We start from the raw sequence: 24,316 nt of genomic DNA, 5'->3' as shown, positions 1-24,316 counted from the left end.
AACACCAAACATAAAATCTAATACCGCACGACATATCAATCTCAACCTTTCTCATTGCTATTAAAAAACTATGTTTTCAATTTATCTGCATCATAGAGGTGGCATGGCAAAATATGTATTATAAAGTTTTTAACAATGTCACTAAAAGACACCACCTAGACATGAGGATCACAAGTGTGTCCAAATTCCAAAACATGAACATTTACAAATAATTAATAATAATAATAATAATAATAATAGCTATTATTTGCAGCTATATATATATATATATATATATATATATATATATATATATATATATATATATATATATATATATATATATATATATATATAGGATAAGGATCATGTGAGAAGTAGTAGGATAATTGAGAAACTTGAGAAGCATTCTGTACCACACATTTTCTCTAAGCTTTTCGTAATATACACATATGTATAGTTTAAAATTGACTATATACATATGTGTATAATTCAATATACATATATGTATATACTCAATTTTAAACTATACATATATGTATATTACGAAAAGCTTAGAAAAATGTGTGGTCCAGAATGCTTCTCAAGTTTCTCAAATAGGGTGGGCTTCTCTTAGGATCCCTATCCTATATATATATATATATATATATATATATATATATATATATATATATATATATATATATATATATATATATATATATATATATATATATATATATATATATATACACGCTTAGAACCGTAAAAGGAGAACAATGCATTCAGGCCCTTCAATTACAAAATAGTAAGATTTCAAAGCACAAATAGTACTATATTAAAAGAAGAAATTTACTAACAGGTTCTTAAAAGATGTATTTTCAAAGGGTGGACAAAGCGTGTCTGGTCCTCTCAAGTCGCTAATCCTCCTGCATTTCTTGACTAAGTCAATACCAATACTTGATCAAAATGGCAACCACATCAAATAACCGGTATAATGAGGAATTACTAACAAGTCTGTTAAAGTTGTCAGGAGAGTAATGTTAAGAGGTATTGGCCCTTCCAATCCACTGGCCTGAATCCTTCTGTTATTCAGAAACTTTACTTGAATCTAATTGTTATAGCCAACAAATAGAAATAGAAAGAGTACAGAAATGCGCCTCACAAGCTTGTGAGATTTTTCCATTCTCCAATGAAGTCCGGGATCTTCCCAGAGAAGTTGTTACTGCTAATTCGACTGCGTAAGAAACAAAAAAATAAAAATAAAAATAAAAAGTCAACATACATCTAGCCATATATGATGATCAAAGAAAAAATAGATCCAACAAGGCAGTAGAACTCACAAATCCTTCATACTGATCAGATTTGCAAATGACGCAGGCAATTCCCCAGTGAAAAAGTTGGAGCTCAGTAATCTACAATAGAAAATTCAACAGTTGTATACAGTCATCAGATAACGAAATACAAAAAGCATCCATGTACAACGATACCATCAACTTTCACCAACTCTTACAGTCTCTCAATGCTTCTAAGACTCCCAAGTTGAACAGGAATTGCTCCAGACATCCTATTGTCCTCTACCGATCTAATTAACAAGTAAATTGTAGTCACAAAGATACAGTTATAGTATATTAAAAAAATAGCAGATTAATAGAAATTTACAAAGATTTCAACGTGCTTATGTTTCCGAATTCCTTCGGGAGTGATCCGTTTAAGCGGTTCGCGAGAAGAGAACTGCAATTGATATCAAACTCAAACGTAATGCCTTAAGATCCAAACTCGATATAGTAGTTAGACCATCCACAATAGAGTGTATTTAGTGGGTGTTTTTAAGGTGTCACATGGCACTTGGTCCCACCAATCTGAAACCCTCTCTCTCCTTTCTCCACCCTCCTCCTCCTCACATTCACTCAAATATGCGCGTTTTTAATCCTGTCCCATAGCCCAGTTGGTAGTTGGGCCGGTGTCCTCTTCATGAGGCGCCGGTTCGACTCTTGCTTGTGGCGAAAGGGGCAGGACCAGGCAATGATGGTAAGAACTTGTTAGCCACTAGTTGCGCAAGTTCGAGCCTGATCCGGCCCTGGTTTTCATCCGGCCGTTACTCCAGCGAGGTCACTCGTGTGGAGGCGGCACGGTTTCCGGGCGAAAGCCGTAGCCAAGTCTGACTACCCAGCGCGGGCCCGGTTAAGACAACGTAAGTCTGGGCAGATCTTGGTTAGGGTCCCCGATTTGGGGATGTGAATAACCTTAAAAGAAGTTCACCTTTCAAAAAAAAAATATATATATGCGCGTTTTTATCCAAGAACAAAAGTACACATTCTCTCCTCCACCTCACAACCTCTCTCCTCCATATCACCTTCTCTCTCCTTATAAACACCAAAAAACAACTCTATTGTAGATGCTCTTAGTATATTAACAATTATAGGCAAAGTAGAAGATTTACATGTTTAGAATTCGCTCCATGGAGCCCCATTGTGGAGGAATGGTGCCACTGAGATAATTGCGAGTTAAGTCTCTGTATGAATGATATACACAAATCAACTGTCAAATGCAAACAAAGAAACAAACAAACAAACAAACAAACAATTGAAGTAAATAAATTTAATGAACAAGAAAGGATCGTACAGATTTTGGAGGTAAAGAAGATTGACGAATTCTGGTGGGAGAGTGCCTGTTAGGTTTTGTCCTTTCAGGCTTCTGCATTTCATACCAATCAAAAGATCATTCAATATATCAAGCTCAATTTGTGCATGTTTCAATTCAGAAACCATAATTTTTGCAATTCTGAAAGTTCGAAAACCCTAATTTTTGTAACATTGAAGTTAACTGGGGAAAGGGTATATTGCCCGTTGAGTTTAAATTGGGACTGTTCGATTGAGTGATGTAATTATTTTACTTAAAAAGGCGAGTGACGTCATTATTAATTTATATTTTAGTTTTGTACCCCTTAAGAAAATTGTATTTTATTGATAATAAAAATTTGTTCACACACGCGCATACATATAGATTTGTTCACACACGCACATACATATACTGATATACCAAAACCATGTCATCCAAGCCACGTCGGAGCCATCCGAAATTAGGAGTTGCATTGGAGTCGGACGGCCGATGACGTTCTGTTAATGCACCTAGGTGATAAGTGCATGACTCCCATGTTACCAATGAAAGGATGAAGATCTAAAGACCAATGAAGACCATGCACTGATCAAGGGGGAGTTTGTTAATGCACTTTTGGTGATAAGTGCAAGTCTTCCAATATTTAGGGTCTTTATTATACAAATGCCAATAGTTAGTCCCAAGAAGTTCCTAGGGAGAGCTCTTGGTCAGAGTTTTATGGAAACTTAGTCCCAAGAAGTTCCTAGGGACAATTTGTCCTAAGAAGTTCCTAGGGACAACTTTGTCTAAGGTTTGGAAGAGTTTTTGTTTAGTCAGAGTTTTGTATAGATTAGACTTTGTCTGAGTTTTGTGGCAAAAGCTCTGTGCTTGCTTTGTGCTATTTGTTTTGTCCGGGCTTTCTAGTTAGTCTTGAAAGTCCGGGTTTCACCTTGTATATATACTTTAATATGGAATAGACAAGGTAACGATTTCTGTGTGAATTTCTGTGCCCTAATCATTGTGTGTTTTGTCTGGCGGCGCTTTGTGTGAGTGACGTCATTCATCTTCATCAAGAATACTCTGTGTATTCTTGATTTCTCTCTCAAATCCTTGCATTCTTGTTTTCATCTACAGTGGTTGATCATCAGGTGGTTTCCGCACACCTGTTGGTTGCTTTAGCTGAGTGAGATCTTGGATTAGGAGGCCTTACAAGTGGTATCAGAGCGTGGTTACCGATTCAGAATGGTCTAACCGCCTTCTGAATCACCATTGCTCTTGATTTGATGTTTGTTTCCGCCAAACATCTTGAAGACTTGAAGATTTTGGAGAAAAGTTGAAGAAAATGAAGCTGTTCTTGGTTGTTTGTTCTCCAAGTTGTTGCAGATGTGAGGTTTGATCCAAAATTTGCTCTGTCCGAGTTTTTCTTAGTGTTAAACTTGTTTGAGTTTTTAAAACTCTGTGTTTGTTGCTTCTGGGGTTTTGGTGAACTAGTGTGAAGTCACACTAGGGAGATTGTCCGGAGATTTGTTTCTTCTGAGCTTCAGCTTGTCTGAGTTTTCATTTAAATGTCTGAGTTTTCATTTAAATGTCCGAGTTTCAACGTGTTCTGAGTTTTTTTTTTTCTATTCTAGTCCGAGTTTGGTTGTTTAACATATCCAGTCCGAGTTTCTCTTCATTTCTTAAGTCCGAATTTTATCTCCGATTTCTGTTAAGTTTTATTGTCCGACTTTTATTTGTTTATTGGTAGATTCCGAGTTTTGGTATAGGTTTTTGAGTCCGAGTTATAGAATATATATATAGTGTCCGAGTATTAAGATAACTTTGAGTCCGAGTTATATAATATATTTAGAGTCCGAGTTTGTTTAAGTGATGTATTGAGTCCGAGTTTATTGTCTGAGTTTAGAGTCCGAGTTTTTTAAGATATTAGAGTCCGATTTTTTTTTTTTTTTTTAATTCTTAGTGTCCGAGTTTCTAATATATATATAAGAGTCTGAAGTTTATTTACTTGTGTCTGAACTTTCTTTTCATACAGTCTAGTCCGAGGTATAAGTGTAGTGTGTCCGAAGTTCTTAGAGTGTCCTTAGTTGGTCTGAGGTTAAATTTCTAATAGTGTTGTGTCCGAGTTCTTTTGTCTGTGTTCTATTTCAGGTTTCTGTGATCCGGGGTTCACACTCTGACTAAAGCTCACTTCACTGCTTGGAAGTTTGGAAGTTCTCTGTTGTTTTCTGAAATGGCAAACAACAATCTGACTACAATGGTGCAAAACCTCAAGCACAATGCTGAGGTAGGAAGTAGCGACAAACCTCCTTTGTTGATCAACGAACTTGATTTTCCTGAGTGGAAGGAGCGTTTCGAAAGATATGTTCGAGCAAAAGACATCAAAATCTGGTTGTGCATCGTCAAAGGATGTGGAGCTACTCCAGTACGTACGTTGACGATTGATACGTACTTGGCGCTTACTGACGACCAGAAAAAGTTTTATGACTGTGAAGAGAAAGCTATGTCAATGATAACGATGGCAATGACACAATCTATACTTCATACGTTCCGCAAGAGAAATAGCTCAAAGGAATTGTGGGATAGTATGATCCAGCGATATGAAGGAAACGAAATGTACAAGAAACGACATCTCGAACGTTTGAAGACTCAATTCGTTGTGTTCAAGGCTTTGAAGAATGAATCATTTGATGACACAGTGAATCGATTTTATCATCTGCTGAGCGAACTTGATAGAAGTAAAGAGGGTATCTACACTGAATTCGAGAAGGTTGAGAAGTTTCTGAATTGTCTTTCGAGAGAATGGAATATGTACACCGCTTTGATCAGATAGGGTGTTCTCTACGAAGAGCTTACATTGGAAGAAGCTGTTCAGAAGCTGAGGGGTTACGCTTGGAATATGGAAGATCAAGCATCTGATTTCGAGAAGATCCAAGATCCTCAGTTATATAAGGCTTCGAAACCAACGGATAAGGGTAGTAATGGTGGTGTCGGTGTTGCTTTGTATTCGGAAAATGAAGGTCCTGCAAGTGAACACGCCTTCATAAGCAACAATGTCAGTTCAAACGGAACAACCAATTCAAATCAAGGGATGTACTCTTCTAGTGGCGCTCAGAAATCTCAAGGAACAAGTGTAAACATTCCTAAGATAGATGCAAGCGGTTTGAAGTTGATTGAAGAAAATATGGGTCTGTTGGCGTCCTTCATGACTGCCTACGAGAACTTTTGTCTTGGGAAACTCGTTGAACCGTCAAGTCTCGATGAAGACTTTGATCAGATAGATCAAGACGAGATGGAAGAACTTGATCTACAGCTCAATATGGCACTGTTAGTCCGTAGAGCGAAGAAGTTTCTGCTGAAGACGGGTAAGAAGTTCATAGGAGGTCAGACAAAGACTCGAATGGGGGTCGACATGTCAAAGGTAAAGTGTTACAACTGCGGGATCTACGGGCATTTCGCACGTGATTGTCGAAAGCCGAAGATGGAAAGATCTGACAGAGACAACAACTCCCGAGGAAACAATTCAAGACCTCAAAACAATGCATCAAATGCTGCCTCCAACTCAAGTGCTCGTTCAAGTGGGTTTGAAAATCTTACACCTTCGACAAACAATGCCATGGTGGCTCAACCTCTACAAAATGTGACTGAGCCTTATGACTGGGGTTGTGCCTTGGAATATATTTCGGGAGCTATTGTGTCACAAGCTTTTATAGCTGAAATTGTGAACGAAGAAGTGTGTGTAGAGGTTGTCAAAGAGACTAGCATTGAGGAGCTTGCAGTTGTAGCTGAAGTTCTTGGGGAAGAGTTGGATTCGGGGAATGTTACTGAGAATGAAAGTCCTTCGATCGAAGAGACTGTTGAGAAGCCTAGCAAGACAGAAGATGGAGAAAAAGGAGAACGCTTTGAATTCAACATCTCCACAGCTGAAATGCAGCAATTTGCGGATGCAGAAGCTAAAAGGTTGGAAGAAAATTCCGTGGAAAATGAGGCTTGTGCATTCATGGCTGGCATTGAGGTAAAATCATCTTCTGTAGATAAGCGATGTGCTAGATGTGTTGAGTTTGTGACTAAGATTGATAGATATGCATTTCATAACACAAACTTAATTGCAGATTTAGAAAAATCCAGAGAACTCATTGCTGTTTTATCTAATTCGGATAAAGAACACCGAATTAAGATAAAAGCACTGAAAAATGATATTTCTGAATTTGAGAAACTTGTGGCTGTGGGTAATCTTAGAAATCAGGAATTAAAATCTGAACTTGAAATGAATCAAAATTGTGTTTTGGAAAAGAACAAAATCATTTTGGAAAAAGATAATCTGATTTTAGATTTGCAACGAAAGATCGAAAAGTTCAGGGATTCATCCGAAGTGATGAACTTCTGTCTTAACAGTCAACGTCTCAAAGAATCTGAGGAAGGAATGTTCGGCATTGGTTATAACAAGGTGCCTCCACCGGTAAACCATAATTATACATCAATGCCAAGCATCGATCCTGAATTGGCAAACTTTGTGCCAACGACCCCTCTGACAGTTGAACCACAAAGTGAGTCAGAATCTGAACCAGATGAAGTCACTGACTCAGATCAGTCGAAGAAGAGTGGAATTTCAAAGAAAAATGAGGTGAATCTTGAAAATATTGAAAATTTGATAAGCAACAAGATTTTAGAAATTTTCAATCAAGTTCAAAATGAGAAGTCAAAACCTAAGTCACGTGGGAAAAATAAAAAGGCTTTGAAAAATGTTCCCAAAACTGAGTTTGTTAAAGGGGAGGATTTTATCAAAGAAGAAGTAAAAATTGAAACAGGTTCCAACTCTCAGTTTGTGAACCAAATTTTGAAAAATTCCACCAACGCCTCTTCATCTTCGACCGATCATGAGGAACGTCCAAAGAACGCTGCGAAAATTCGCAAATGCTACAAGTGTCGTGGGAAAGGACACTTAGCAGCAGACTGTCCAGATGACAGGGGTAAATCACTTGTTGATCCTGATCAAAAGAAACCTTTTGTTGACAAGCCACAAAATGAATCAGTTAATGTTGAAAAGAAAAATGGTAAAAATCAAAAGGTTGAGAAAAACAAAGTGAATAAACAAGAAGTAAACCAGTTGTTAAACCAAATGTTAAATCTCAACAAAATCAGGATCAAAAAGAGAAACCCGTTGTTATTAACCGTGGGGACAGATCAGAAAATGTGCCTCAAAGACATGATACTCGTGAGAAAACCCCTCACAGACGACAAAATCATGTCACCTTTCAAGGAGTTGAGAATGACAAACGTTCTGGAGGTTCGAACAACAACTATGCTAGACCTCATGCACAGAACAGATTCGTGAATGATCGAAATGGGTCACCCCCCCCGATTTCCAAATCAAAGACCGCATTCGGATAATCATCCACGATCATTCTCAAGACACGAAGATGCTCCTAGATTTGGTAGGAATTTTGAGCCTCCCAGGAATCAAAATTACAATTACCAAAACTATGGAAGCCGAGTGGAAGCCGAGGGTATGGAAACTCTGGTTATACCAACAGATCGTCAACTCCGTACAATCCACGATTTGCGGGGACTCATTCCAACAATTTCCGAAATGGAAATGGTGGACACAGAGGCGATGATGGTTATTTCAAAGAGTTTTCTTATGTTGACGAATCAGGACGACCCAAGACCATCATGGCTTGGGTCCCACACTCTAACTAAATTTTTGTTGGGGAGTGTAGGAGCAGCTGAAGAGGGCTATCTATATTTGGTATATCGATAGTGGCTGTTCCAGACACATGACAGGAATAAAGAATTATTGAACAATTTTAAACAATTTCGTGGTGGTTATGTGAATTTTGCCGGTGAAAAGGGAGGTTACATCACCGGTGAAGGCTCTGTGTCAAATGGAAAAATCACGCTGCATAAAGTGAACTATGTTGAAGAACTGAAGCATAACTTGATGTCGGTTTCTCAAATCTGTGATAACAAGTACACGATGTTGTTCACTGATAAAGCTTGCTTCGTCTTACGTCCGGGATTTGTTGTTCCTGAAGATTGGATCGTTATGAGGGCTCCAAGGGTGAATAATACATATGTCATGGACATGCGCCCGTTGGTTAACTCGTCTGCTCCAGTGACTTGTCTACTTTCAAAGGCGACTGAAGATCAATCGTATCTCTGGCATAGGAGAATGGGCCATGTGCATCTGCGAAAAATGAACCACTTAGTGAAAAACAACTTGGTGTTGGGGGTTCCTTTACGTAGTTTCAATATGCACAACAAATGTGAATCATGTGAATCAAGTGCAAGAAAGACGATAAGGGTGTCGTTGTCAGAAACAAAGCACGGTTGGTTGTTCAAGGCTTCAATCAGGAGGAAGGGATTGATTATACAGAAGTTTATGCACCGGTGGCAAGACTGGAAGCTATTCGTTTGTTTCTAGCCTTTGCTGCACACATGCGTATCAAAGTCTATCAGTTGGATGTGAAAAGCGCCTTCCTTTACGGGAAATTGCATGAAACTGTGTATGTGTCCCAACCGCCGGGTTTCGAAGCTCCAGGGTTAGACAACAAGGTCTATTTGTTGGACAAGGCTCTCTATGGTCTCCATCAGGCTCCTCGAGCATGGTACGAGACGTTGTCAAAACATCTTTTGGAGCATGGGTTCTCGCGTGGTGCAATCGACTCCACACTGTTCATTTTGAAGAAAGGGGGAGATTTTCTGATCGTGCAAATTTACGTTGATGACATAATTTTTGGTTCTTCAAATGAAGAGTTGTGTCGTGAGTTTGAGATGGTGATGAAGTCAAAGTTTGAAATGAGCGCGATGGGCGAGTTATCATTCTTTCTAGGTCTTCAAGTGAGTCAAGAAAAAACCGGGACGTACGTGCATCAGACAAAGTATGTCCACGAGATTCTCAAAAGATTTGGATTGGAAGATAGCTTACCCTATGACACGCCTCTACCGACAAATCTCAAGCTTTCACCCGATGATGAGAAAGATCCTGAAGTGGATCCGACTCTATATCGAGCAATGATAGGTTCATTGATGTATCTTACTGCTTCACGACCAGATATTATGTTCTCTGTTTATTTGTGTGCTAGGTACCAATCAACTCCGAAGGAGTCGCACTTGAAAGCTGTCAAGCGTATTTTCAGATATCTGAAAGGGACGCCTAAGCTTGGATTGTGGTATCCAGCTGAAGGTGGTTTGGACTTGATGGCGTATGCTGACGCAGATTTTGGAGGGTGCCGGATGAATAGAAAGTCAACCTCTGGCGGCGCACAACTTCTTGGAAATCGTCTTGTCTCTTGGCAATGCAAAAAGCAAGTTGCCGTTTCTCTATCCACGTGCGAGGCCGAGTACATTGCTACTTCAAGCTGTTGTGCTCAGGTTTTGTGGATTCAGCAGCAAATGAAGGACTACGGTTTGAATTTTACTCGAACTCCTATCCTTGTTGATAATAACTCTGCCATTTCCATAACAAACAATCCAGTTAATCACTCACGCACTAAGCACATAGATGTTAGGCATCACTTTATTCGGGACTGTGCTGAGAAGGGTTTAATTGAAGTGGTTAGGGTAGACACCTTGGATAATCTTGCCGACCTGTTTACGAAAACATTCGATCGGGCTAGATTTGAAAATCTCGTCCGAATGATTGGCATGATCAACCCAGAGTAAAATGCTTTCCAAACTCTCATAGATACTTTATTTTATCTTTTCTGTATAGTTCTTACCGCTTTCGCAAAAATTGAAAAACTCCAAAAATATTTTACTTAGTTGTAGGATAAATTTCAGAAAAATACAAAAACATTTGAAAAATTTAAAATGAAGTCGTGTTGAGATATAAGGGAAATGATAGTACATCGGTTAGTCGTATCTGGTGCAGGACTATGGTTATATGCATAAAATTAACCGTTAACTATGACAGCTTCATTATATGTTGCTTCGGTAGGTTTTACGCGCAAATAAGAACCTGTCTTTGGTATATAAACATAATGAACTGCGTAACTCGTGTGGCGCATCTCTCGGATATATGGTCTTGGTACCATAATTTCGTTTGATAGATTGCCGAGGTTCTGAGATACGTGGTCTTTATGCTGTTTATCATCTGGGTATCATGGTTGCTTCTTTTACCGGAAAATAACGGGGACGCAAGTCTAGATCTTCCATGATACCATACATACGTGTAAATATCTTCAAAATATGATGCATCCGACCCAAATAAGTGATAAACAATCACATGTCCAACAAAATCTTGCGGGAGTCAAGTTCCTCCTCAATAAGTGATTCTATCACAAAGGACTTGCTCCTGTGCCCTTTGCATCTGAAATTCAAGTTCCTCCTCAATAAGTGATTCTATCACAAAGGACTTGTTTTCAATCCCAAATAAGTGAGTATCTCACATTAGCTTATACGTCAAAAACAGATGATAAATGGTATACTCACCAGTAAGATGATCTCTCGCGCATACCTTGATACGGGAGTATATTCTGAGGTGGGTAAACATAGTTACTGTCAGCTTAATACACTTAATTCCATATCTCGAAAACAGTGTTCGAAAGCGTGCTAAAACTTAAGTGGACCACAATACCGTTGAACGTCTTGAACTGTCAACATCATTCTAAAAGATTAAAGCTAAAATGCTATGGTTCTTGTGTTGGGTACTGACAGTAAAACCGATATGATTCCTTTGCTCCGATTTCACAAAAAGAAATTTAGTGTAAATACGTTCTAGGTTTAATTTCCATTTCATTCAAAGATTGAAAAACAACAAAAGGATTTTGCTTTCTTGTTTCTATGTGCGAGTTATCATATTACGTATACTCTAGGGTTGTGAAAATTGTTTAAATAAGTTATTAAATATTGATTGTTTAATGTTTCAATTGTTCATTCTGGGGTATTAGAATTTATTTTTGGGATTCAGGTTTGGGCCGATGTCTCCAAGGTCAAGTTTCTTATTTCTGGGTTAAGTGTTTCAGGTCTGGATCGTTCATCTCAAGATGGAAGATTTGGAGAAGCTGTGTGCGTTTGGATCGTGCATCTCAAGACTGGGGAAGCAGTGATTTCTGAAAAGAAAGTGACGGTTGAGATTGCTAAAGTGCTGGATCTGATTTGGCTTGCCAACTTAAGGGAAACACATCTGAAAAGGCTTCGACGCCTGCCTCTAAAATACAATGAAGAAGATCGTGTTCTAGCTGACCAGTTCATCAAGGTGGTTCAATTTCTGTGTGAAGAACAAGGTCTGGGCAGGAAGCAGTTCTCGAAGAAAGGATGAAGATCTCAAGTCCAATGAAGACCATGCACTGATCAAGGGGGAGTTTGTTAATGCACCTAGGTGATAAGTGCATGACTCCCATGTTACCAATGAAAGGATGAAGATCTAAAGACCAATGAAGACCATGCACTGATCAAGGGGGAGTTTGTTAATGCACTTTTGGTGATAAGTGCAAGTCTTCCAATATTTAGGGTGTTTATTGTACAAATGCCAATAGTTAGTCCCAAGAAGTTCCTAGGGAGAGCTCTTGGTCAGAGTTTTATGGAAACTTAGTCCCAAGAAGTTCCTAGGGACAATTTGTCCTAAGAAGTTCCTAGGGACAACTTTGTCCAAGGTTTGGAAGAGTTTTTGTTTAGTCAGAGTTTTGTATAGATTAGACTTTGTCTGAGTTTTGTGGCAAAAGCTCTGTGCTTGCTTTGTGCTATTTGTTTTGTCCGGGCTTTCTAGTTAGTCTTGAAAGTCCGGGTTTCACCTTGTATATATACTTTAATATGGAATAGACAAGGTAACGATTTCTGTGTGAATTTCTGTGCCCTAATCATTGTGTGTTTTGTCTGGCGGCGCTTTGTGTGAGTGACGTCATTCATCTTCATCAAAAATACTCTGTGTATTCTTGATTTCTCTCTCAAATCCTTGCATTCTTGTTTTCATCTACAGTGGTTGATCATCAGGTGGTTTCCGCACACCTGTTGGTTGCTTTAGCTGAGTGAGATCTTGGATTAGGAGGCCTTACAAGTGGTATCAGAGCGTGGTTACCGATTCAGAATGGTCTAACCGCCTTCTGAATCACCATTGCTCTTGATTTGATGTTTGTTTCCGCCAAACATCTTGAAGACTTGAAGATTTTGGAGAAAAGTTGAAGAAAATGAAGCTGTTCTTGGTTGTTTGTTCTCCAAGTTGTTGCAGATGTGAGGTTTGATCCAAAATTTGCTCTGTCCGAGTTTTTCTTAGTGTTAAACTTGTCTGAGTTTTTAAAACTCTGTGTTTGTTGCTTCCGGGGTTTTGGTGAACTAGTGTGAAGTCACACTAGGGAGATTGTCCGGAGATTTGTTTCTTCTGAGCTTCAGCTTGTCTGAGTTTTCATTTAAATGTCTGAGTTTTCATTTAAATGTCCGAGTTTCAACGTGTTCTGAGTTTTTTTTTTCTATTCTAGTCCGAGTAGAATAGAAAAAAAAAACTCGGACTAGAATAGAAAAAAAAAACTCAGAACACGTTGAAACTCGGACATTTAAATGAAAACTCAGACATTTAAATGAAAACTCAGACAAGCTGAAGCTCAGAAGAAACAAATCTCCGGACAATCTCCCTAGTGTGACTTCACACTAGTTCACCAAAACCCCGGAAGCAACAAACACAGAGTTTTAAAAACTCAGACAAGTTTAACACTAAGAAAAACTCGGACAGAGCAAATTTTGGATCAAACCTCACATCTGCAACAACTTGGAGAACAAACAACCAAGAACAGCTTCATTTTCTTCAACTTTTCTCCAAAATCTTCAAGTCTTCAAGATGTTTGGCGGAAACAAACATCAAATCAAGAGCAATGGTGATTCAGAAGGCGGTTAGACCATTCTGAATCGGTAACCACGCTCTGATACCACTGTGTAAGCACCGGATCGATGACGAACATCAAACATTGCACTTGATTCAAGACATGAAGAACAAAATATGAAGAACGCGATAGAAAGATGTAGAAGATGAACTCTTTATTATGAATCAGTCATCACAGATTACACAAACCAAAGGAGTATACATCATCTACAAGCTGGTTTAGATCACAGAGATCTAAACCCTAGCTTTCTCTCACTAACACATAGTATCTCTCTCTAGAATTCACACAGAAGGATGAACGAGTGGGAGAGGTGCACCAAGCTACAAGAGTTGCACAAAGCTTTCTCTAAATCGTTGCCCTAATCTACACAATACACACATATATATAGGCTAGGGACTAAACCTCGGACAAACCAATTCTACACCAAAACTCAGACAAAAGTTCTCCCTAGGAACTTCTTGGGACAAATTGTCCCTAGGAACTTCTTGGGACTAAGTTTGGACACTTGTTCAATAAAGACCCTAAATGTTGGAAGCCTTGCACTTATCACCAAAACTGCATTAACAAACTCCCCCTTGATCAATGCAGGTCTTCATGTGGTCTTGAATTCTTCGTTATGGTTGACTTTAACTTGGACTTCTGCTTTGGTTGACCAGAACTGATAAGCGACAGTTACCCGGCAGGAACTGCACTTACACCGGCGATACAGGCGAAGCGGATGGGGATGAACACGATATCGGGAATGCACGTTACCAAAAAATTCCCATGCGGGAAGCGGGTTTAAGGGTGCGGACGGCCTGCCTTACGCGTTTACACAGCTGCCGGCACAGTTCGAGCTGGTATATCCCCCACGTGATCCGGAGGTGCCAGAGGGGCATGAGCCGGCCATGGTCCTTCTGGGGCCACCACAGCCGCGTGGACCACCCTGGGCGCCTCAGTTCCCACGACATGTTGGGCCCGGTCCTGCCCCATCATATCAGCGGCTACGTCGCGACTTTGATAGGCTGAACTATATGATGGAGTGGGTGGTTGCGGAGCTGCAGGAGCGGCTACAGCGTAACGGGTTACCTCCACGACCCTACGTTCTGGCTGCGGAATGGCATCAGCAGCATGAGCAGGAGGAGCAGCATGAGCAGGAGGAGCAGCAGGAGCAGAAGGATCTACTGCCATAGTATTTTATCATTTTGTTATGTATGTACAAACTTTTGCTGTATATATCAAACTTTTGTTGTATATATCAAACTTTTGCTGTAAACGGTGTAACATATTCGAACAGTACCTGGGTATTTCAACTTATTTAACGCTATAATATTTTAACGTTATAGTATTCGAACAACATGGTATAGTATTCAAACGGTATAATATATTCGGACCGTACACGAGTATTCAAAAATAATTAACAGTATAATATTTAAACGTTTATAGTATTCGAACGGCACTAGACTTGGTATAATAATTTATTTCAAAAGCTTGATAACGATATTATATATTTGAACTGTATATACGCTTTTCAAAAAATTTTAACGTTATACGCTTTTCGATGACATCGACTAAATAAATTAACGACGACATCGACTAATAAAAAAACATTATATATTTTTAACTTGTTATATATTTTAAGCAAGTTAACGTTGTAACTGGGTGAGAATTTATACCACAAATATGCCAAATAACCAAACAAAATTATAAAAGGTTATATACGCTACGTATAGCTCCATATGCAGCGTATATAAACTTTGTGGAAAACTGATGCTTCAAACCCACCAAAATGACCCCAAAAGTTCAGATGGTTTATATACGCTGCATATAGAGCTATACACAACGTATATAAACCCTTGTTTTCTGTGATCAGACTCTGAGATCCATGCTTTACCTACGCTGCGTATAGTTCTATACGCAGCGTAGGTAAACCCTGATTCAACTAGGGTTTGGTGTGCCAATAGGCAATAGGCACATTGGTGTGCCAATAGATACACCCATAAGAAAATATTGATAAGAAATGAAGGGTGAGAAATGAGTGGGGTTAGAGAAGATAATTAAAAAGTAAATAAGCAGAGTTGTTTTCTACTTAATAATAAAAGGTTTATGTTAACCTTTTTAATTGAAGAAGATTACATAAGCTTTAGGATTAATTTAAATTTTAAACTTTATGTATTTATATTTTTTTAAATCTAGTTTGCTTATGAATTAGACATTACTTATTTACTTATTATTTAGATACATTTTAATAATTGGAGTAAGTAAATTTAAAGAAAAATTAGTGATGATGTGGAAAATGTAAGGAGAGTAGGGATCCGACTTTGTAACCAAGGTTAGGTGTTATACGAGCAGGAAGGAGAAAGGAAAGCTAAGATGGAAGGAGTGGGCCTGCGGATGACTACGTTCCGTGTTCACCACATCCAACTTCCCAATTTCATTGTGTTTACTTTATTTGCCTAGGAAACAACGATCAGATGTGATGAAGATGTTTACGACGATGATGGTAGAGAAAAAGGGGATGTGATAGGTGTCCCAAATGGAGAAAGGAATGGTTAGACTAGAAGGTATGGGGGCCGGCTTGGCCCGGCTTGGCCCGGCGCCGGACCCCCACACCGCCCCCCTGGATCGGCTCCCGTCTCAAACGGCCACCCATAGCCGGGTGCGCCGCTCCTCCATTCAAAAAATATAGCCGTTGAACGGCTAGAATTATTAAAAAAAAAAAAATTCATTTTAATCTATAAAATCACCCACTTTCACTATTATTTCCCCACTTTCAACCCAAAACCCTCTCACTTTTATACCAATTTCTCCCACTTTTATAAAAAAAAAATATCTTTTTACTCACAATGGCTTCTAATCCTTGGTGGCCCTCGTCTTCGGATGACGAAGAGGAGATGTTTTTCGCAAACGCTGTACTACGGGCGGGACAGATTTTAATCGAAGAGGAAGAGGAAGAGGAAGAGGAAATGGAAGAAATTGGTGAAAATGTTATTACCACACGAATACGCATTAACAGAGACCGCCAAGGTTTTCATTACAAAATTTCATTGTTCTTATTTTTTTTTAACTCGTACTTATATATTTTATACGACAGGAGCGCACGACAAATTGGTGAACGATTATTTTTCGGATGAGCCACTTTACAACGCCGACATTTTTAGACGCAGGTTCCGAATGAGTCGCCGCTTATTCACAAGGATTGCCAATGATTTGGCGGGGCTAGACCCGTTTTTCACGCAACGTCCTGATGCTCGTAATTATCAAGGGTTTACAACGTTACAAAAGTGTACTGCGGCCATTCGACAACTGGCGTACGGGACAGTGGCCGACGCTTTGGACGAGTATTTACAGATGTCGGCAAGAACTACGCGGGAATGTTTGTATCGGTTTTGCCATAATGTGGTGAAACTGTATAGCAAAAAATATTTGCGGAAACCAAACGCGTATGATGTTCAACAGTTGTACCAAGCTCATGAAGCAAGGCACGGGTTTCCGGGAATGCTTGGTAGCATTGATTGTATGCATTGGGAGTGGCATAGTTGCCCGACTGCGTGGCGCGGCCAATATACGCGAGGTGATCACGGATATCCAACCGTGATACTTGAAGCTGTGGCATCACAAGATTTGTGGATATGGCATTCTTTCTTTGGTCTCCCTGGTTCACTCAACGACCTCAACGTGTTATACCAATCGGCCATTTTTACCGATGTCGTTAATGGAACGGGACCGGACACACGTTTTACAGTTTCTGGGGTAGAGTACAGACGTGGGTATTATCTTGCTGACGGGATATATCCGTCTTGGTCTACAATTGTGAAGACTATTCCATATCCCGAGGACGAAAAACGGAAAAAATTTGCGAAGCGTCAAGAAGCGGCAAGAAAAGACATCGAACGTGCTTTTGGTGTCTTACAAAAAAATGGGCCATCCTTGCATAACCGGCACGTGCGTTCACCCCAAAAAGGCTGCGTCTTTGTATGTACGCTTGCATTTTGCTCCATAACATGATTATTGAAGACGAGGGTCGGGCGATTTGTGAGTTTGATGAGAATGCACCTTGGGGGAACACTGTCCCGGTTGATCCCCCACAACAGGATTTAAACTCGTTCTCGCTAACAAACGACTTCACGCATGCAAACCTTCAACAAGATCTGGTAGAACATATTTGGAACAACGTTAACATGGTGGACGATGACGGAGCCGAAGGCGAAGACGAAGACGAGTAGTGTGTTTGTTTTAAATTTTAGAATTCGTAGGCTTTTTTTATTTTTTAGTTTCGGTTTTTTTTTTTTTAGGAAATGTAATTTTTTTTATTTTTATGTTATGAAATGAAATTATTTTATGTTGTTTTATATTGTGTTTTTTAAATTTTATAAAGATTTTATTACCTTGGGTTATAAAATTAAAACAAAAGAAATTATAAAATAATGAGGTGAGGCCCCATCCTCCATCCCCCTCCATCCTTCATTTGGCTCATCCCCCACGAGCCGCCTACGTGGCGCCTACGTGGAGGCTCATCCCCGTGGGGATGAGCCAAACCATACCCACTAGTCTTAGGCTTCAATAAAGAAAAGATGGAAAAAGAGGTATTAAAATATATGTATTTTGTTTTTTCTTAGGTCATCCGTAGTCATAAAGTATCTTGTGAGGCGTTATGCGACACGTGTCGTGACACACTACACGGGGGCTTTATGGGACGTTATATCACTAGAGCCCCCATAGTCATAAAGCCCCAACCCATCATTACCTCATTATTAATTTTCAATTTTATTAATTAATTATAAAAAATCTTGCTTTATTTTGAATGGTTAAAGTTTGAAAAGCAAACCCCATAGCGCCGCGAAATGCATGCGCCTCCCCCCTTTTTTTGCTCCATAACGCCGCCCGTCGCGGTGTGCTAGGCGTTATGGGGCGTTATGGACCACATAAAGCCCCTCTTAGCGCCCCATTACAGGTAGACTTAGTTGAAAATTAAATGTGCGTACTGTTTCACTGATTTATTAAAGAGTAAATTTCAAAAATCGTCCTTTATGTATGTCGCTTATTGCAAACCGTGTCTGTTGTCTTCAATAATTACAAAAAACGTACTCGATGTTTGCAAACCCCCTTGCAAGTTATGTCCTTTAGCCCTAACTCAGTTAATTTTTGTGGTTAAATCTGACCAAATGGACCCAACACGAGTGTATTTTTGTGGTTAAATCTAACCAAATGGACCCCACATGAGAGTAAAATGACTAAAATACCCTTATATGAGGTCCATTTGGTCAGATTTAACCACAAAAAATTAAGTGAGTTAGGACTAAAGGACATAACTTGCAAGAGTTTGCATACATCGAATACGTTTTCTGTAATTATTGAAGACAAAATACACAGTTTTCAATAAGTGACATACATAAAGGACGATTTTTGTAATGTACTCAACTTTATTAAATATATATGTATTCTTTTTCTTTTGTATTCCTTTGTTTTGAATTAAAATTTAGTGTTATATAATATGTCATGTTTTAAAAATTATTAACATTTCAATATATAAAAAATGATGAGAAATGAGAGACAAGCATAACAGATAGCCTTGTGTAAGAACATGTTACGAGTGACTAATTTTACAAACTTAAGTGTATTTATTGACAAATACATGGATTCATTGGTGAATGTACTAAGTTTTTAAGAGCAGATATCATAAAAACACTATACTTTCTGTTTTTTTCTTATAAAAGTTACTCTATATATATATATAATAAAAAAACCAAATTTTGGACACGTGTCATTCATTGAAGCTATCTATTTTTATAAATAATTAATATCAATTAAAAGATAATTATACAATTAAATTTAATATAAATTTAAACAATTCATATAGGAGATAATATATATAATATTTTAAAATAGAGTAAATTACAAAAAAAATCGTCCTTTATGTATGCCATTTATTGCAAACTGTATCCTTTTTCTTTAATAATTACAGAAAACGTACTCGATGTTTGCAAACTCTTGCAAGTTATGTCCTTTAGCCCTAACTCAGTTAATTTAAATGATTTATTTATTTTATTAAACTAAAATAGTTAAGAGTAGAACCTATTTCAAAAATGTTTAAAAGGTGTTTATTGGTTATATACTTATATTTTCGTGTTCAATTCTCAACTCAAATACAGTAATCACTATGTTTATGTGACATGTATAAGAACAATCACCACAATCACCCCATCCATCGTATATCGAGTATATCCGTTAGTTTTTTTTAAGATATAAATTTTTAGTAGATTTATCCAACCCGTGTAATAAACGAGGTTTTTTAAAGATATAACATTTTTATTTTTACTATACAAAATTACATTTATGCAACTCGTGTAATACTCGCGGTTTTAAAAATATAACTTTTTTTTATTATGTAGTATATAAAATAAGATTTATTCAATACATATAATACATAGGATTTATACAGATATAACTTTTTATTGTCTGGTATATAAAATTACATGTTTTCAACCCGTATAATACAACCTCCCACTTTAGTCTCCCTAACGGTCGAACTTAGTCTCGCTCCTCAGCTCGACGAGGTTCTTAAAAATGTAACTTTTTTATTATTTAATATATAAAATTAAATTTACTCAACCCGTACGATACACGGGGTTCTTAAAGATATAACTTTTTTTATTGTTTAATATATCAAATTACATTTATTCAACCAATGTAATAAATGAGATTTTTAAATATATATTGTTTTATTATTTGCTATATAAAATTGCATTTATTCAACCCATGTAATAAACGAGATTTTTAAAGATATATTTTTTTATTATTTGGTATATAAAATTGCATTTATTCAACCCGTGTAATACACAGGGTTCTAACCTAGTATATATATATACATATATATATTTTTTACAAATAAAAAACATTATACTTGGTGTTCTTCTCACAAAAGTCACTTAAACATTTTTTTTTCACATAAAAGACTCTGTACTTTCTGTTTTTTCTTATAGAAGTCACTCAACAATTTCATCATTTTGAATCGTTTTTTAAGAATAAAAAATATATAAGCAGCGTATGACACAAATTAAAGAACATGTGGGAGACACGCGTTATATTTCAAATTCCATGTTAACATTTTTTTATTTTTTGCACCAGTTGTAAATTATTTTGTTAGAGCATCTCAAGATTCATCTTAAATTTGAAGATGGAATTGATTTGTTTTGACCTTTATAAATCAAACACATCAATATAACTAACTACAGTTTTTAAAATAATAAATATTTTCTAAATTTATAATTTTTAAGTTTAAATACTATGTATAAGTGTATTCTCTTTTAAATCCCTTACACCTTATTCGGCTATGAGTTAGAACATCAAATCTATCTACTATAATAAAAGAAATCAAGTTTTGTACACGTGTCATTCATAGAAGGCATCCTTAAATCTATACTTATCTTATATTAACTAAATAAATAAATAATAAATTAATATTAAATCTTATCATACTTTAATAAAATATTATCCTCAAATCTAAATTGCTAATTTAATATATTTTTAAAACAAATACCTCTCTTTCCTACTTATCTTATATTAAATATATAAATAATAAATTAATATTAAATGTTATCCTAATTTATTAAAAATATAACTTCTTTTTATTAATTGGTATACAAAATTATATTTATTCAACTCGTGTAAAACGTGGGGTTTTTAAAAATATAACTTTTATTATTAACTATACAAAGTTACATTTATATAACACGTGTAATACATGAAGTTTTTAAAGATATAACTTTTTATCATTTGCTATGTAAAATTAGATTTATTCAACACGTATAATACACGGGGATTTTAAGGATACAATTTTTTATTATTATTTGGTATATTTTTCAACTCGACTATACACCGGTTTTTTAAAGATACGACGTTTTTAGTATTTAATATACAAGATTACATTTTGGTAGATTTTTCAACTCGACTATACACGGGTTTTTTTAGAGATACGACGTTTTTAGTATTTAATATACAAGATTACATTTATTTAATATGTGTAATACACATGGTTTTTAAAGATATAACTCTTTTTTAGATCTATTCAACACATGTAACATACGGGGTTTTTAAGGATGTAATATTTTTATTATTTGGTAGATTTATTCAACCCGATTATACACGGGTTTTTTAAAGATACGACGTTTTTAGTATTTAGTATACAAAATTACATTTCTTTAATCTGTGTAATACACATGGTTTTTAAAGATATACTATTTTTTATTATTTGATATATAAAATTACATTTATTTAACCCGTACAATATACGAGGTTGATAAAAATATAACTTTTTATTATTTAATATATAAAATTACATTTATTCAACCCGTGTAATACACGGGATTCTAATCTAGTATTATATATAAAAGTTGACAATGATGTGCAATTATTTTGTAACATTTGGTGTAAAGATAGATTTTATCAAAGAAAAACTTTATTACAGTTTTATTAATACAAAAAAAAAAATCATAATTTTGTTCCAAATTGACATATAAAGTGACTTTTATGTGTAAAAAATTGTCAATTGACTTTTGTGAGAAAAATCGGAAAGTATAATGTTTTTATATACATACAAAAACTTGTTGAGTGACTTTTATAAGAAAAAAAAACAAAAAGTATGGTATTTTTATAATATTTCCCCTTTTATAACTTATTAACAAAAATTAGGGTTAACAAATGGTGTCTTATCGGGTTTAACATGTCACTGATGACACGAATAACATAAGTATTAAACATGAATACAACTTGTTTAACTACTTTATATCTCATGTCTATAAAACAATTGTATATTTTATGTACCAAGGATAAAAAATGATAGATCGTAGCCTCTTAATTATATTTATTTAAAAAAAATAAAAAACCAAGTAGTGTACTTTTTCAGTAAAACCGGTTTAGTCGTTTCTTATATAGATATCTATTGCTAGCCCTAACAAAAATATATCTCGGTAAAACATTATTTTATATTAAATTAAAAGTTTCAAAGGCTAAGTGTTGTCGATTGCTGCCCCATGCCACCTCAGTCAGTCGGTTGGGGCAATCAATGCCACCCCGGATAGCTGTTCAGCCCCATGCCACCTCCGCCGGTTGGGGCAATAAACGCCGCGCCGCATAGTTGTTCACGGGCGGCAATGGAGCCGCCATGAATGTGTTAACATACATTGATGAGGAGAAGGTGGGGAAGACCCCATTTGACCAATCATGTCTTTTTTATGTTTAGTTATTCCAAAACGCTTAGTTATTGGATGATTTAGTTATTCTCTCTGCCTCCATCGCGTTGAGGTGACAATGCTTGTTTGTTATTCCACAACACATACTTTAATCTAAGTTAACTCTTAAATATTAAAATTGATTCAAGTCGTTGAAAATTCAGTTCAACTTTTAATTTTCAAACAATATCCATATAAGGGACTTTTCCGAAAAAAATGGTAATCTGCATCACTGAAATCACTACCACAAATGCAAATTTAATATAACTCAAGGTAACCATTTTTCAGTTGACTCAAATAACCAGTTGTAAAATTTATTTCTTTGAAAAGGTCTTGCAACGAATCCAACCATAACCAAAGCTCCACTTAAAACTTTGTCCAAATGCAATTTTTATATGTTTTTAAGATTTCACGTACGTGTGTCACAATATCTTACATAGTAACTCAACTGAAATAACAACCAAGTGAGGGAAGAGGAAGTTACATGCTAACGACGTGGCATATCGTGCTGTTTGGTTCCGGGTTGCAAGTGACATTGTTTTCACGTGGTCCATCGCTAGAAATCTCCCAAGCATGGCATGGATCTTGTCGAAAATCCCACTCTAATTTACCGAGTTTTCTTCCAATCTCCCTCAATGCATCCACTGCCAGAAAAGAAAAGTTTTTAAGTAAATGCACTAGGAAAATATGCGATATAGATGGAATATCTTGTAAACTAACCTTCTTCGGATGGAAGACATGTTATGTCAATGGATGCAAAAGCAAAAGGTAGGAATGTAACACATAGAATTACCAACAACATGTTGCTTGGATCTATAATTGAATGCTTTCTGGATCGAACACATATAGATGTCCTTACAACGAATATCCAAGTAGTGGAAAATAATCAGTAGTAGTTGGGAATTAAATGCGAGCTGCGAACATGGAGACCTGTTTGGCTAATCATCAAGCTTTACCATTTGCTCGTTTGACTTATATGAACAAGATGGTTTTGTCAGCTTCCAATAATACACTACTCAAGTGACCCATCTATATCCATGTGATATAAGATGGTTTTGTCAGCTTTCAATAATACCCTACCAAGTGACCCATCTTATATCAATGTGATAAGAAAGTGTGTTTGTTGTGAGAGATACACTACTAAAGTGACCCATCTTATATCAATGTGATAAATAGGTGTGTGTGTGTGTGAGAGAGACATGAGATATTTATTTATTGTAAAAAAGTTTGTTGTTTATACAAAAAAAGGTAAGAAAGAAAGAAAAACTTTAGTTGCCTTTTTACTTTTTATTTAAATTTTTATAAAAAGTAGTTTTCCATCAAATCTTTAATATAATCAAGTTTTTCTCATAAAAGGACTATAACGAAAAATCCAAATTTTTATGCACTTTATGATTCTAATTTCTTAATAAAATATTGTATAGTATATAATTTATTGTTAATTAGTTACAAAGTGTCAATGGTACATCAAAACATTTAGTACAATATAAGGGGTCGGTAGGGGTGGTTATCACTCATCACCCATTTATCACTCACAACTTCCAATCAAGTTCCGTCACGTCATCGAGCTTTATTCCATCACTCACAACCTTTTTTAGTGGAAATGTCCATCACTTATCACCATACCCCAACAATTTCTCTCACAACATTCAAAACATAACCAAAAATAACGCGTCAAAAATTTAATGAAAACAATTTCACACGTTGAAATATATGGGGTGGCGGTGGATTTTTGCTATT

The 24,316-nt window shown here is 36.6% G+C and overlaps 1 protein-coding gene across 7 annotated transcripts in view; it reads right to left on the bottom strand.

Annotated features, from left to right (window-relative positions):
- LOC110898801 (probable leucine-rich repeat receptor-like serine/threonine-protein kinase At3g14840) overlaps positions 1 to 23,623 on the bottom strand; it is a 37,122-nt gene extending 13,499 nt beyond the window's left edge. For 4 of the 7 annotated variants that reach the window (XM_035979636.1, XM_022145642.2, XM_035979638.1 and 1 more), the window contains exons 1-10: positions 23,297 to 23,621; positions 23,061 to 23,220; positions 2,584 to 2,655; positions 2,402 to 2,473; positions 1,621 to 1,692; positions 1,472 to 1,543; positions 1,302 to 1,373; positions 1,124 to 1,195; positions 972 to 1,043; positions 819 to 887 (exon numbers count right to left, since the gene is read on the bottom strand). In XM_035979636.1, the coding sequence (XP_035835529.1) occupies positions 819 to 887; positions 972 to 1,043; positions 1,124 to 1,195; positions 1,302 to 1,373; positions 1,472 to 1,543; positions 1,621 to 1,692; positions 2,402 to 2,473; positions 2,584 to 2,655; positions 23,061 to 23,220; positions 23,297 to 23,378 (815 nt within the window). In that variant the 5' untranslated portion in view covers positions 23,379 to 23,621. Of the gene's footprint in view, positions 1 to 818; positions 888 to 971; positions 1,044 to 1,123; positions 1,196 to 1,301; positions 1,374 to 1,448; positions 1,544 to 1,620; positions 1,693 to 2,401; positions 2,474 to 2,583; positions 2,656 to 23,060; positions 23,221 to 23,296 lie in introns of those variants that run through there. The other 3 variants (XM_035979637.1, XM_035979640.1, XM_022145645.2) reach the window with 3 other exon arrangements.
- Between the last annotated feature and the right edge of the window lie 693 nt (positions 23,624 to 24,316).

This window comes from Helianthus annuus, chromosome 11 (assembly GCF_002127325.2).
Source record: "Helianthus annuus cultivar XRQ/B chromosome 11, HanXRQr2.0-SUNRISE, whole genome shotgun sequence".
NCBI classification, from domain to species: Eukaryota; Viridiplantae; Streptophyta; class Magnoliopsida; order Asterales; family Asteraceae; genus Helianthus; species Helianthus annuus.
The sequence above is the reverse complement of the archived record's forward strand: the minus strand, read 5'-3'. Positions and strand labels throughout refer to the sequence as shown.